Raw genomic sequence first — 14,433 nt, 5'->3', positions numbered from 1 at the left:
TTTGGCTCGGGCATCGATGGTGGGAGTAAATGATTGATTCGTTAACTGGACCAGAAGGTATTACGAAGGCTTTTGTTGGAGTGTCTGAAAGTTATATAAACACTCTTTGTGGGACAAGTTTTGGAGACTAAATGAATAGTTTTTTTGGACGGAGGGAGTACCTCAGATTACCCATGCATGAATTCCAAAAAATTATCAGTTTCTTTTCTCTCGCAATTCGATAAATAAATTAGTTTTACCTATATATATATAGGCATGACAACCAATCAACATTATCAAAGGCCATGTTTAATTTGGATCGATCCTCCCATACTATTATATGGTGCGGTAGCTAGGGAGCAACCTTGTAGCCTTTTATAAGCTGCGTGGTTGGATATAGCCGAAAACTGAACTCTAAATAAGCTGGTTGTAGAATTTTAGTTCAACTCAACTAGAGCTGTTTTAGCCATCTCTATATATGTCGTAGCTAATTAAATAAAATGCAAACCGTTGAGTTTGTGCCGATCGTTCTTAATTATTCCTACAAAATTAAAGAACTCCCTATGTTTACTTATCAAGTGATTGTGATGCAATTAATTTCATGTATATACACGTATATACTAGATTCGTGCCATCGTGCGTGAGTCGTTGACATGGACAGACTTCAGCAAGCTCGAACGAAGAAGAGCAGCTAGCCTCGAGCACAGAACAGGAGAGGGGGGAAAGGCATCGAAGGAACCTGATAAACCGGCGGCGATGGCGACTTATGTGGATTGTGGAGCACCGACGGAGTGTATACGTGATGGGCCGGCCAGCGGGCCAGGTGGCCTCGTTCGTTCCGGGGGAAAGCGGGCATTATATTTGGTCACGGGAGACGGGTGATTATTGATGGATCGGAGAAGCTGGATGTAACAACCCAAAATAAAAGAGTTAATCATCTCATGGAGCATACATGAGCATCATCTCTTTAGCATCATTGCATCTTTTGAGTATAATCGGTTTACCATTGGACTTGAAACTAACTTAAAAACATAACTTTTTGCATGTATCTTGTGAAGCAACATAGATTTTGACCATATAACCTATGCTGGGAGATAGCTTGATAAATTGGTACTTCTCCAAACATGAATTTAGGTTACTTCTCCCAGATTTTTAGATTTTTAGAGACCATCTTAAGATCAAACAGCTTGCCTGAAAACTCTAAAATAGCATTCCGGAAAGAATTTCATTTCAAACCTGCAATAGCTATGATGCCAGCTATGAGCAAAATGGATCGCCCTTGAATTATACTATCTTCTTGATTTATTTCATGATTTTTGGAGATCTCTCCCCATGTTTAATCAGTTATGTATGTTTCATTTCGGTCCCAGAACCTTTTCTTCCTTTGATCTTCATAAATCCATCCAAAACTCTTAGAAATAGCTGTTGTTGATGTTTTGTGCAGAGTTTCTGCAAAGTCTTGCCAAATTTCCACAGGCTTTTGCGGAGTATCCGGAGATTTTTGCAGATTCTTCGAAATTTTCTGAATTTCTGGGAGAGTTACGGAAACTCCATAACTTTTTCCGGAAAACTTCGTAGTTTTGAAAAACTCCGTAAAATTGTTGGGAAATCTCCGCAGGTACCGATCCCCCTTGTTCCGTCCGCTGATGCCGTTTACTCTGTGATGTGCTGTCCATTTTCTAGCCCACGTGCTTGTTTCCCGTCGGCTGCATGCCCGGACGCCATCACCAGGCCGTCCGCCCCCTCCCACAAAACCTCTGAGGCCCCCTCCCTGCCATTCTCTCTCTTCTCTCGTTCTTTTCCTCCCGAGCCAGTGCCACTCCGCCCCTCTACTCGCCTGCGCCGTCGACCAGGGGCAGCACCGCCCAGCCAGGCCTCGGCTAGGCCAAGGGCGAGCTCCTCCTCCTTCCCACATTGCCCTCCATCTTCCCCGAGACAAGGACTAAGCACACTGTTTTTTCGCGTGCTTCTTCCCCAACTCCGATGAAGCAAGCTCGTCGCCAATCTTCTTCACCGTCGCTCTACTCCTCCAACCTGCAGTTCTCTGAATCGTCCTTCCCCTTGGTGAGGTTCCCCTATATTTTCCCCCTCCTCTCTCCTTCATTGGAAGCTCCTCCATTAACCTCCATAGAAGCTTATCTCCATTGATATTGCATGTCATCCAAACCTCAGTGCATGTCATTGCTATGACCAAAAAATGAATCCCCATCACCTAAGGAAGCTCTAGGATCAAACCCTACTGCAACCGGTCGCCGGAATCACCAATTATGCCATTTTTGGGAACTTGACAAGTTATTTACAGTTCTGTCATTGAGGGAAGAGTTATTTACAGTTCTGTCATTGAGGGAAAACGTGAATATAACCTTGTTTTGTGTAGGATTTAAGTGTTCTATCATGTATCAGATGCTTTGAATTGATGTGCTAGTATGATAAAAATAGTTACCTTCTTTTCCATGCATCTCATACATCATTTGCACCATCTTCATGCATTTTATTAATTATGCATCATTGCATTCGTGTAGAAATCGAAACATCAGAGCAAAAGGTGGGTGAGCCCGAGCTGGAGCCCATTGCCAACAACGCTTCCTTTGAACTCCATGGCAGGCACCTAAGCATCTCTTAACCCTATTTTGAATCAATATAATGTATATGTGTCTTGGATACGCATGAGTTAATATTATGTATATGTTTGCTTAGCTCCTACTTGATGCATGTAGGGATCAGGGCCGAGCCGGCAAAAATCGAGGCCCTGTACCAAACTTTAAAATGAGATCTACCTTAAAAAAAATAGAACTTTAAATAAGATATATGATATATATCACAATAAGATATATCAAAAATCGTACCTATTCAACTTTTGCTTTCATAATCTTTAATTGAAGTACTTCATTCTTTTAGTATTCCTTGAAATGAAATCTTCAATAATATGCTCATAATCAATCTTCTCCAGTAATCCACTTTCAAGTGCTATTGTAGCCAAATCATTAAGTCTTTGTTGTGTCATTGTCGAACGTAAATATGACTTCAATAGTTTCAATTTTGAAAAGCTTCGCTCTGCTGATGCAACGGTCACAGGAATGGTCAACAGAATTCTATATGCAATACTTGCATTGGGAAAACAGTCATGCCGCTTTAGGAACTTTAGAATTTCAATAGGACCCATATTTTCTTTAGGAATGAAATGTTGAAGAAACTTTAACTCCACATACAAATCATTGGCATCAACATCAGATTTTCCGTCTTTTGTAAGGACAGCCCCAAGATTATCACAAGAAGATTTCAAACTCGTGTCATCCAATGATTGTAATGTTTCAGAGGTAAATAGGAAACCAAAATTTTGTTGGTAACTCTGGTACTGTTCAAATCTTGTTGTGAGTGAGGAAATTGCTTGATCAACAATAGGTAAAAAATAGCTTATTCTAAATAGCTCCTCGGCAGATTGTGTAGTAGCATTTGTGTCATCTAGGTTCTCATCAAATTGTTTCTTTCTTTTAATTTCTCTTCTTTTACGAAACGTTGTACCAATATCCATCTCAAGTGCAATCCCTTTGGCAATCTCTAATGCTTCTGAGAAACCAGTTTCCCTATAACCCTTGAAGAAAGAAATCAACCCTTCCACTTTCTCAATGGCAACATCAATAAGCATATCTTTTGCTTGCAAGTGTTTGCTTACTAAATTAACGGCATATAATACCTCATACCAAATGACGATTGACAATATAAATTCATATTCTCCAAGTTCATTGTTTGCCAAGCCCTTAGCCTCACTGCTTGTTTTTGGATCATTATCAACATCAGATACCTGAAATTGAAAGGAAGAAAATATGTGTTATAGTTGGAGATTGCCAAAATAAGTACATCATTATCAAATATCAGTACAAGTGTACAATAATATTGGGTACCTGAAGTAGAGCCTCTCGAATGTCTGTGCACTGAAATCTTATAGCTTTAACACTTTCAACACGACTCTCCCAACGTGTAGCTGATACTGACTTAAGAGTCAATCCTGATATGTTATCTTTCAGAATCTGCCATTTCTTGGTAGAATTAGCAAAAGTTGTATAGATGCGCTGGATGATTCCAAAGAAATCCTTAGCTTTACCACAAGTCTTAGCCATATCACAAAGTGTTAAATTAAGGCTATGGCAACCACAAGCAGAATAGAAAGCACGAGGATTTACATCCAAAAGTTTCTTTTTTACCCCTTTATGTTTCCCTTTCATATTTGACCCATTATCATAACCTTGTCCTCTCACATCATCTATATCAAGACCAAGGAGCTTTAGTTCATTCTCTAGCACGTCAAAAATTCCTTGCCCAGTTGTATCATTGACATCCAAAAATCCTATAAAGGATTCTTCTACGCGAACATCACTTGAAGATGAGTCAACATATCTTATAATTAAAGACATTTGTTCTTGGTGGCTTGCATCAGGAGTACAATCAAGTATGACAGAGAAGTACTTTGCACTCTTTATTTTCTTAATAATTTCAGACTTAATAGCAGAAGCAAGCAAATGTATCAACTCATTCTGAATCTTAAAATCAAGATAATGAGCTTGAGTTTCCTCACTTGTAATACGACGAACATGTTCTTGAATAATTGGGTCAAATTCAGCCAACATCTCTACCAATCCCAAGAAATTCCCATTGCTATCTTCATACATTTTGCTATTAGTCCCACGAAAAGCTAGATTATGCTTGGCAAGAAATTTAACAATGCAAACAATTCTGAACAAAACTTTTCTCCAATGGTCCTTTTCTTTCTCGAGTTGTCGTTGAGCATCTTTATCAATAGTTTGATCCTTTTGCAATCTACTACGCAACTCATACCAAGTTGTCATACTCAAAACATGATTTGGACTTGTCTCATGCTCTTTAAGTCTAATACCAAGATGTATCCAGTCATTAAACCCCTCATTTGCCAACTGACCTTTTCGATGGCCTTTTGTAAATAATTTACAACCAAAGCAAAAGACCTTGTCGAGTTCCTTAGAATAGACAAGCCAATCTCTATCACAATGCTCCCCATTTGATAAAATTCTTGTATAGAATAGTGCAGAAAACCTTCTGGAATATCTATCCTTAGGACCTTTTGTAATTGATAAATCTCTTGTAGGGCCCTTTTCTGCTAAAATATCAATTTGTTTATGATCAAGGGAATCCCAATATCTAGGATCAAATATATCAGGCTGAAAGGAATCATTAACATCTGCAACAATATTGTCATCATTAACTTCCTCAACCCCAACAATATTTTCTGTCTCTATCTGACCATCTGTAGGATCATTGTCATCATTATTATCAAGTGCAGCTCCCTGTCCTTGACCAAGTGATTGATTATCGGTGGACTCTTTTCTAACAAATTTATCCATAGCACCCTTTTGAGATTGAGTTAAATCCTCTATTCTTTGTTTTTTCTTACGCTTTTGGTAACCAGATTCATACTTTCTAGACCGATTTGCAGAAGACATGACTACAACCTCAAATTGAAACACTAGATAATTCAGAACCGGAACAAAGATAACCGAACACCTAGATGGATCAATATAATATTAATCATCACTAATTAACATTTATTAACATATTAAAAATTAACTGAACCAGATTAGGTACCTGGACTCGTGGAGACTCGACGATCGATCCCAATTCACAAATTAATCGGCCGGCAGCAACGGCAAATTAATCACGCGGTGACGTCTACTGGTTGCTGCCTGCGCTGGTCGGCGGACGGATGAGAAAACCAAAAAGCGATCGCGTGGATGGGAGACAAGACGCGGAGGCATGCGAGACGGCGGAGTTAGGGCCTTGCGGAGACTGACCGAGCTAAATTGACTTGTTTTGCTTCCGGGTGCCTGATGGGCTGCAGGCAAGCTAAATTAACCTGTTTTGCTTCCGGGTGCCTGATGGGCTGCAGGCCTGCGTGTCTGCGTAGAAAATATTTTGGGCCCCTGGAAATTGGGGGCCCTGTACCGGCGTACCGGCTGCACGCCCATGCGCTCGGGCCTGGTAGGGATATGCTTATGTTGTAATGATGTTCAACTAGTTGTGCTTGTGAGGTGTGTTTAAATCTTGAGCATTGCTCATGACACATCCGAAGGACGATTGGAATTATTCTCCTTTAATTGAATTCATCAATAGTGATGACTTAATTAAATTGGTTTAATTTGGAGGTTCCTCGTACTGGAACAATGGGTTAGCCAACTACGAGGACGGGTGATTGATGGAAGCTCGAACGTTACTAGACAAGGCAGTAATCGATCGGCTGCAGCTTCAATTCCCTGGGCCTGGGGTGAAGTGAGAACCACACGCATATGCAGATGCATGACGCCAGGTAGTGGCCGCAGCAATATCGCACGTACGTAGGCGGCAGGTTACGCAGATGCTGAGATGGTGGCATGGCCGACATTTGCGCGCAGGCCACTGGGATCCGGCGGCCCGCGTGGGGTAAGTGGAAAGCGAGAGTGCCCTCACGATCCCGCCACGTACCTCCCGGCCGCCCCGGCACGTATGATATATCCTCCCTAACCATTTACGGCCAATTTGGTTGCAAGTTGTACGCAAAAAGGGTCGGTTTTAACACACCTTCAAACCTCCCAAACCCAAGGATGATCGTCGGAGGGTGTGGAAACGGTCACCTTACATGTCAGAGACAACGCTATAACAAGGTACAACTTGTATACACGTAAATGTGTCTTCGCTAGCTTCAGACATGCAGCTTCTGTGCTGCTTGCCATGCCGATTATATTAGTGCCACGTCTTCGTACGTGTATGTGTACATTATACACAAACGCACGACATCTATGCAACTTAATTAATTTGCCATGCATGCATAGCTCGTTAGCTTACTCCTACAAGCAAAACACGGCCCGGTTACAGTAGTGTGTATATATACGTAGTAGTACACACACACACAGCAGGTCCTGGACGACGTACGTGTCGACGCCGGTGGCCGGCAAGGCAACGGACCGGGACCAGGGCGCCTTAGCACACGTATATACCTGGTGCCGTCCGGTCTCTCCAACTGACGTTGCTCGTTTGGGCACCATCTTATCACGCGTGCAAATATTTTGTAGTAGCAAAACTGTGCAGCTCGTGCCGGAAAAGGGAAAGGCGGCGTCGCGCGCGCACACCTTTCCTCAGAGGCCGCGCACCCTAAGCTGAGGCCGGGCGGGCACGTACCTGCGCAGTGGAGAATGGCCTTGCCCGAATTGATGGGTCAAAATGCATGCTCAAACTGATATGAGCCACATACGGATACGGGTGTGCCGTCAACCAAAGATGTTCACGTACATCAAAATTATGTATTGGTCCACAATGGTTTTTCTTTTGTTTCTATTTGCACACTTTTCAGTTCACTAGAGAGGGGGTCTTCAAAATTAACGAGCTGTGGAATTTCCCTTCAGAATCCTGCAAATAATTCTACTGGAATGTCTACTGAAATAATTCTTCTCTGTTCACGGCTGGAACTACTGAACTCTGTGATATTCACCGAAATCAAAATCACTCCATACTTTCAACAACATACGAATTTCTCAGTACAAGGCACAACGTGTGCATTTTTCACTATTACAAGAGTATATATGATGATCGCTTTAAGGACGGTTAAACAAGCTTGATCAATCAAGTTCTTGATCGTTGAAAAAGAGCAGTACATGTTATAGAACATTAACAGATTAACACTTGACAGTTGACCTGAAGCCTCACTTGCATCCCCATCTAACGGCTCGGATCCGTTGTCGTTTTGGCTGCTGGCGTACACCATTTACGAGCACACGACTTCTAACACGGGCACATCATCATCACTATTGCGAACTGCAATGCCCTGCTCTTGCACGAAACATAGTGACGTCCTGTTAGGTGTGTCCACCCTGCATCGTGTCGAGCTTACGCTGAAGCACCTGCGGCCGCCAAAGACGTACATGCCGTACCGAATCGCTAGCTACAGTAGCACGGTGCAAAAAGGAAAGGTCGGGGCGTGCATGGATATTTGCTCGTGCCGGACCTTCCAAACTCGTCACGAACCCATCCCACAGCACAGACCCATCACGGCATCACCCATGCTCCGTGCCGCGAGTCCTACCGCCACCAGCCACGTGCCCCCCGGTTCGGTAATCAAACACACCACCAGCCGCTTTCCCGCTTCAATTGGAGAAGAAACAAACAGACCATTGAATAAAATCCAGCAATCATTTAAAGATTCCGGGGAAATAATCGAACGAAGAAATAGGAGGCCCAGCCCATAATTGCACGCGGCCCCGCCACCTGTCCCGCCACGACGACGCCGCTTCTCCCTCTCTCCCTCCTCCACCCGCCGCCTCGCGGTATATATACGGGCACTGCTCGCGCGCGCCATTCTCCAACCTCGCAAGCTAGCTCGAGCTAATACTAGCTACTGATGCCGTTGCTCCTTGGTGCCCTGCCGCGACTGCCACCTCCTCTCCCTTTCGGCTTCGGATTGTTCCTTCCCGCGCACGCCGTCCCGGATTCGCTCCTCCTCCCACGAAGCGGATCCGCCGCCGCCGCCGCCGTGAGCCGATAAAGAGCCGGCCACGGATCGGAGAACCGCACCACACCGATCGAGCGAGAACGAGTTTCCTTAACTTCCTTCCCGTCGCGCCATGGCGGCCACCCGCAAGAAGCTCATCCACTTCCTCCGCGCCGACCCGGCGGCCGTTTCGGCGGCGTCCTCCGCCATGTCCTCGCCCAGGTCCTTCTCCTCCAACGACTCCTCCGTCTCGGACGACGACGGCTACGACAACAACAGCTCCTCCTCCTCCTCCTTCCCGGCCTCCGCGTCGTCCTCGCCGTCGCGGTACAGCCCGCCCAAGTCGCCCTGGGCGGCCACGACGCATCTCCCGGGCCTCGGCGGCGACTCCGTAGACCCCACCGCCACCGGCCTCATCGCGTCGCTGGTCAAGGAGGACGGCAAGGTCTACTCGCTCGCGGCCGCCGGGGACGTGCTCTACACCGGCACGGACTCGGAGAACGTGCGGGTGTGGCGGGACCGCCGCGAGCTCGCCGGGTTCCGCACGGGGAGCGGCCTCGTCAAGGCCATCGTCGTGGCGGCGGACGGCCGCATCTTCACGGGCCACCAGGACGGGAAGGTCCGGGTGTGGCGCGCCGGCGCCGGCGGCGACCCCGCCGCGCACCGCCGTGTCGGCTCGCTCCCCGCGCTCGGGGACTACCTGGTCAGCTCCGTCAACCCGTCCAGCTACGTCGCGAAGGGCGGCGGGCGGCGCCGCCGCGCGGTGTGGCTCCGGCACTCGGACGCCGTGTCGTGCCTCAGCCTCGACGAGTCCGCGGGGCTGCTCTACTCGGGCTCCTGGGACCGGACCTTCAAGGTGTGGCGCGTCTCCGACTCGCGCTGCCTCGAGTCCGTGCCCGCGCACGACGACGCCGTCAACACCGTCGCCGCGGCCGGGTTCGGCGGCCTCGTCCTCACCGGCTCCGCCGACGGCACCGTCAAGGTGTGGCGTCGGGAGGCGGCGGTGGCCAGCGGCGACCGGACGAGGCACGTCCTGGAGCGGGTGCTCCGGGAGGGCGACGGCGCGGTGACCGCGGTCGCCGCTTGCCCCGAGGCCCGCGCCGTGTACGTGGGCTCCTCGGACGGGCTCGTCACGTGCTGGCGGTGGGGCCCAGGCGACGGCGGCGAGCCGAGGCTCGCGGGTGTGCTCACCGGCCACCGGATGGGCGTGATGTGCCTCGCCGTGTACGGGCGCGTCGTCGTCAGCGGGTCCGCCGACCGGACGCTCTGCGTGTGGCGGCGCGACGGCGACGGCGTCGCTGGCCAGCACCAGTACCAGCACGTCCGGCTCGCCGTGCTCACCGGGCACACGGGCCCCGTGAAGTGCGTCGCGGTGGCTGCGGACGTTGCGGACTGCGGCGACTACGCGGAGGGCGAGCGGCGGTTCGTGGTGTACAGCGGCAGCCTGGACGGGTCGGTCAAGGTGTGGCGCCTGTCGGAGGACCGCCCGCTCGAGCTGACCGTTCCGCTGATGCCGCTACTGGAGTCGGAGGCATGGACAGCGCTGCCGTCGCCGGCGCAGGCGTGGGCGCCGGAGCTGAAGCGTGTCGCCGCTGCGTGAGCACGAAACTAAACCGCCTGGCGCGCGCGTGGCAACAATGTGCCGCGCACACGTGTACTGTAGCGCAGTACGGTAGTGTATATTAGAGAGAGAGTGTACATATACGTATAAGATACGGTGTACGTATGGTTAATTAGAGCTAGGGATTTTGATGTGCAATCAGGTGAAGTGAAGTGTGTGTTGGGAGATCCGATACCGATACGGGTAGTTGATGGGAGGCAAGGGGCGGTTGGTTTGACAGGGAGAGGTGTCTCTTGCCACGTCAAGGTCCAATTAATTGGAGAAGAAAGGAAGATTGGTTTAATTTTGTGCGTGATAGATATTCATGTTCCCTGTGATCTTCCTGGCCTCTCGGGTCGTGCATGTCGATTTGGCGTGAAGGGGATGCACAAGCGCACAAAACGGGCAATGGCTGTGGTTAGATCTTGTGGCGAAATTAATGGAGAGATTGTGATGCGGTAGTGCTTAATTTCTTGTGAAATGGACTGCTTTGCATACCGTTTCAAGGCATCGCCTCCGCCTCATCTCCATGTCGTGTGGTCATACACGTGCTGCAGCTGATCCTGGAACAGGGAACCGCGTGTGGCGGCCGAGGATTCCCTCTGTAGCACTGCACTGCACAAGCAGTGAGTCGGTGACCCGGATGCGCTCTGTCTCCATCCGCCAGATGGGATGGATTCGTTGTGACAGGAAGGGAATTAGGGAAACGAAATTATCCCAGTTGTTCTGCTGGCATGGGCGCGCGGTCGCGTGCCTTCCTCCTCGCAGGCGGTGAACACGGCGGTGATGTTCGTTCAGTTCCATCGATCGATCGGCGAATGGCAGGCGATCGAGCGGAGGATGAGTGAGTATGTGTTTGGTTACGGGGTCGAAGTGGGTTGGGATGGATTTTACCTATTTCGACTCAAGTTTGGTTGGAGAAGAGGTAGGTTGGGTTCGTCCCGATGGGGAATATTCCTCCAATATTTGGGTTCATCCGGTCCTCCCAAAATGAAGGGATATCCCGACCCAATTAGACGGCGTCGTCGGTCCGTTTCTCGCTGCCCGCCCAACCCCGCTGCCGCCATCCGCCCAGTGCCCTCGCGTCGCCGCCTGCCCTATGGCCGCGGCCCTATGGTCGGCGGTGCAGCTCCTCCGCCTCCGTGGCGCCCCATGGCCGCGGCTCCTCAGGCCGGCGCGAGGAGGGAGTTGAGGCCGGCAGTAGGGACGGGTTTAGGTTGGCGGTGGGGGAGCTCGGGCCGGCGCGGCAGGGGGAGCTCAGACCGGCAGTGGTAGGGCTCAGGCTGGTGTGGCAAGGAGTTGGGGAGGGAGGGCCGCTGTGGCCGGCGGCGCGGGGAGCTAGGGAGGCAGGGGCGGCGCGCAGGTGGGGACCGGTCAGGAAGGAGCCGTGGAGGAGGATGGCTTGTGGGGAGGAGAGGAGGAAGAAGATGGAGGGGGGAAAGAAGAAGAGGCTGACAGGTGGACCCCGCGGCTGACAGGTGAGGCCCACAACTAACGGTGTTAAAAGGACATCCATCCCAACCCTCTTAACCTCTTCATCCAAACAAAAGACTGGATCCGTTCCACCCCACTCATCCAAATATGAGATAGGTCGGCTCCAACCCAATTCACATCGTCCCAGAACCAAACGCTACTTGAGTAACGACGCTTCGGTTTGCATTTGCAATCGCAAACGCACGAGGGTTCGGTGCGCGCGGCGGTGATCCATGGCGGGGACTGATCCAGTGGCTCTGTTGAGAATCGATCACCATCTAAATCCTGACACATAATCCAATGCCACGGATCCAGTTACTCGATGGCCTTGTTGAACGCAATTACCACCACCACCTTCTTTTTTAACAAGTCTTAAGGTTTGCCTGCCTTTTGATACCAGGCCACAAACGGCCCACTTCATTCCCAGAGCCTCGGAGCCTACAGTACTCGCGGGCCTGCACCCGCACCAGTCCGCCGCGACGCTAGCCCAACTCACGTCCGCACTCGGCACAATATTTACTACTTTCTCGCTTCTAAATCATATGCATATACATAATAAAAAAATCAGAAAAAAATCAAAATAACTTACATTTGAAATGAAGGGAGTACACCCGACGCCGACAGCCAAGTTAGGTCGTCCCAGTGAGTAACAAGAGCAAGCGAAACAGCCTAACACAAGCAGGTAATGATGGTGTGCCTCCCCCATCTCCTCACACTCCTAACCATACACCTTCGATCGAGCCATCGAGGCGGATGAAGTGAGATCATGAGCCTGCTTTGATGGGGATGCGACAGCGAGGGCTGCTTAACGATAGTACTTGGCGTGCCGAGTATCGCTCCACCCTACGGACCTAGCACGGGAAACTTTCCAACGAGCTTGGTCGGTGAGGGAACCAGGATACAGGTCGGCTCTGGCGAGTGGGCCCGCCTAACCATGTCATGTAGATCAAGGTATGAAAATCCGTGGAGCGATACTGCCCGCCTAACCAAGTCAGGAGGCCAGTCGAACGAGTTCTGCCTGAATTTCACGGGATACTTGTTGTAAACCAATTCAGATTGCTTTCCATGTAACAACCAACTAGGATTAGATTCTATCCAATTGTAACCCTAGGTCGTCAGCCTATATAAGACGGCCGGGGACATCCCCCGAGAGTACATGAACTCTTCGCATTCCATACCAACAATACAATCCAACAAAACGCAGGATGTAAGGTATTACTTTCCGAGGATCCGAACCTATCTGAACCTTGCGCCCTTTGGTACCATTCAAGCTCTTGATTTTGCGATCTCCCTCGTCTACAAATCTACCACCTTGATAACTCCTGATGGATTGCTAGTCACTAAATTCGACAGTAGCCAACCCTAGTTCAGGGCTAAGGGAACACACGTGCTTGGTTGGCACTTCATCCTGCATGGTGCTAGCCCAACTCTACTAGTTAGGCCAAGGCATGCAATCTGAATATCTGATCCATGAATATGAATTTGTCGAGCTGTAAGTATTCGAATGACTAGGTATCTTGAGCCTGTGACTCTATGAGGCACGATTGTTATATTAGATCACTTCACTTTGCAAATCTAGCATGACTAGACTAAAATCATGTCTAGAGAAAAGAGAGATAGTATCAAAGTGGGACATATGCCCCTAGTCGTGTACCTACCCTCGTACCATCATACAACCCAAACTACTTACTACCTACTAAATATATCTTATATATGCATTTTGAACTTCCCGTAGCTTGTCCCTAGCTTGTCCCTCTTGCTGTGCTCATCTTTGTCAAAATTTATTTGTTGTAACCTGATTTGATATAGTTGCTTAGTGAATGGACATCGGAGAACTGAGGCGCATCAGTACACCGACAAAATGAGGAAGAAAGAAAAGAGCATGTATGCCATGTTAACGAGGATCGATGAATCTGTTAGTTGAGTGCAGAGGTGATGGGAGTATAGCAGTTGCTGTGGTAAATATGAAATTTTAGTGGTAAAATTTAGCGACACTTCAAGCCGGTAGAAAAGTACGGTTGGCTTGAAAGGCTGAAACAAAACTAAAAACCTCCGGACCCAGTAGCCCAAACACAAGTGCTCACTGCATGGGCAAAAACGTAAATTCTTTCTTAGGACAGGGCAAAAATGTAAATTCAGTTGATTGCTCCTAACCCTAAATCCTTGAGCTATAATAGGGGTTTTCCTTTCCAGTACGCCAGTCAGCACTCAGCTCCGCCGCCAGCTCTCTTCCGCCACATCTGATTTCCCCACTGGTTTGTTCATCGCAGCAGCGCCTTTCACTTGCCATTTCGATCTGAATCCTTTGCTCGTTTGGTTTGGCTTCGCTTTTGTGCGTGGAGGAGTTTCCTGTTTCTTGATGACGAGCACATCTATAGATGACGAGTCTGAAATCCATTCAAGTTTCCCGTGACGACAAATCGAGGCATTTGTCCGAGAGAAATGGCTCCTCGTTTCCTATCCTTCAGTTCGTATTCGTTCCCCCTTTTTTTGTGCATGGCTTCGTTCTTATTTTGAAGGAGCGCGGGGATGAGTTTTCCTTGCCGGTCTCCGTCTTTTGATGATCTGTTTCCTGCTCAAACTGAACGGCACGAATCTGTTCCGATTTGGGATATTTTTGAAGCGAACCAAAAGGGGAGTGTTCGCGTTTTTGTGGATTCGTTTCGTCTTCCGTGGAGCAACCCCTGATGCAGCAGTGATAGTAAAAAAGACGACTCTAACGACATGAGGTTCGTGCTTTGAATGCTTTGAAAAAGCACAGACCATGATTACTTTCAAGCACTGTTGAGCTGCATCTCGCTCTTCTTCCCGTCTTAAAGCTTTCATCGGGCCTGTGTTGTTTCCATGTTCTTGTTCGACACCCGAGTTAGATTTGCCCTTGGTCTGTCAACGA

General features: G+C 48.7%; 2 protein-coding genes and 1 non-coding gene across 3 annotated transcripts; 2 read left to right on the top strand and 1 right to left on the bottom strand.

Annotated features, from left to right (window-relative positions):
* Nucleotides 1-2,708: 2,708 nt before the first annotated feature.
* LOC117835204 (uncharacterized) lies at nt 2,709-5,995 on the bottom strand. Its single transcript, XM_034714578.2, has 4 exons — nt 5,596-5,995; nt 3,882-5,514; nt 2,826-3,781; nt 2,709-2,728 (listed from the first exon to the last, which is right to left on the bottom strand). Exons 2-3 carry the CDS (start codon nt 5,451-5,453, stop codon nt 2,852-2,854), a joined length of 2,502 nt encoding a protein of 833 aa, XP_034570469.1. The 5' UTR covers nt 5,454-5,514; nt 5,596-5,995; the 3' UTR covers nt 2,709-2,728; nt 2,826-2,851.
* Nucleotides 5,996-8,054: 2,059 nt separating this feature from the next.
* Nucleotides 8,055-10,385, top strand: LOC117837155 (protein JINGUBANG). Its single transcript, XM_034716739.2, has one exon. The coding sequence runs from the start codon at nt 8,601-8,603 to the stop codon at nt 10,065-10,067; it is 1,467 nt and encodes a 488-aa protein (XP_034572630.1). The 5' UTR covers nt 8,055-8,600; the 3' UTR covers nt 10,068-10,385.
* Nucleotides 10,386-13,894: 3,509 nt separating this feature from the next.
* Nucleotides 13,895-13,982, top strand: LOC117841207 (small nucleolar RNA SNOR75). The gene has a single exon (XR_004637231.1). It is a non-coding gene; the product is annotated as a small nucleolar RNA SNOR75 (small nucleolar RNA).
* Nucleotides 13,983-14,433: the final 451 nt, after the last annotated feature.

This window comes from Setaria viridis, chromosome 9 (assembly GCF_005286985.2).
Source record: "Setaria viridis chromosome 9, Setaria_viridis_v4.0, whole genome shotgun sequence".
In the NCBI taxonomy this organism is placed as follows: Eukaryota; Viridiplantae; Streptophyta; class Magnoliopsida; order Poales; family Poaceae; genus Setaria; species Setaria viridis.
This window is presented reverse-complemented; position numbering and strand designations above follow the sequence as displayed.

Excerpts from the sequence above, each read along its gene's own strand:
- LOC117835204 (XM_034714578.2), bottom strand. The coding sequence starts at position 5,453 with ATGTCTTCTGCAAATCGGTCTAGAAAGTATGAATCTGGTTACCAAAAG. Across the intron at positions 3,782-3,881 it reads TTCGAGAGGCTCTACTTCAG|GTATCTGATGTTGATAATGA; the intron begins GTACCCAATATT and ends TTTCAATTTCAG.
- LOC117837155 (XM_034716739.2), top strand. The coding sequence starts at position 8,601 with ATGGCGGCCACCCGCAAGAAGCTCATCCACTTCCTCCGCGCCGACCCG.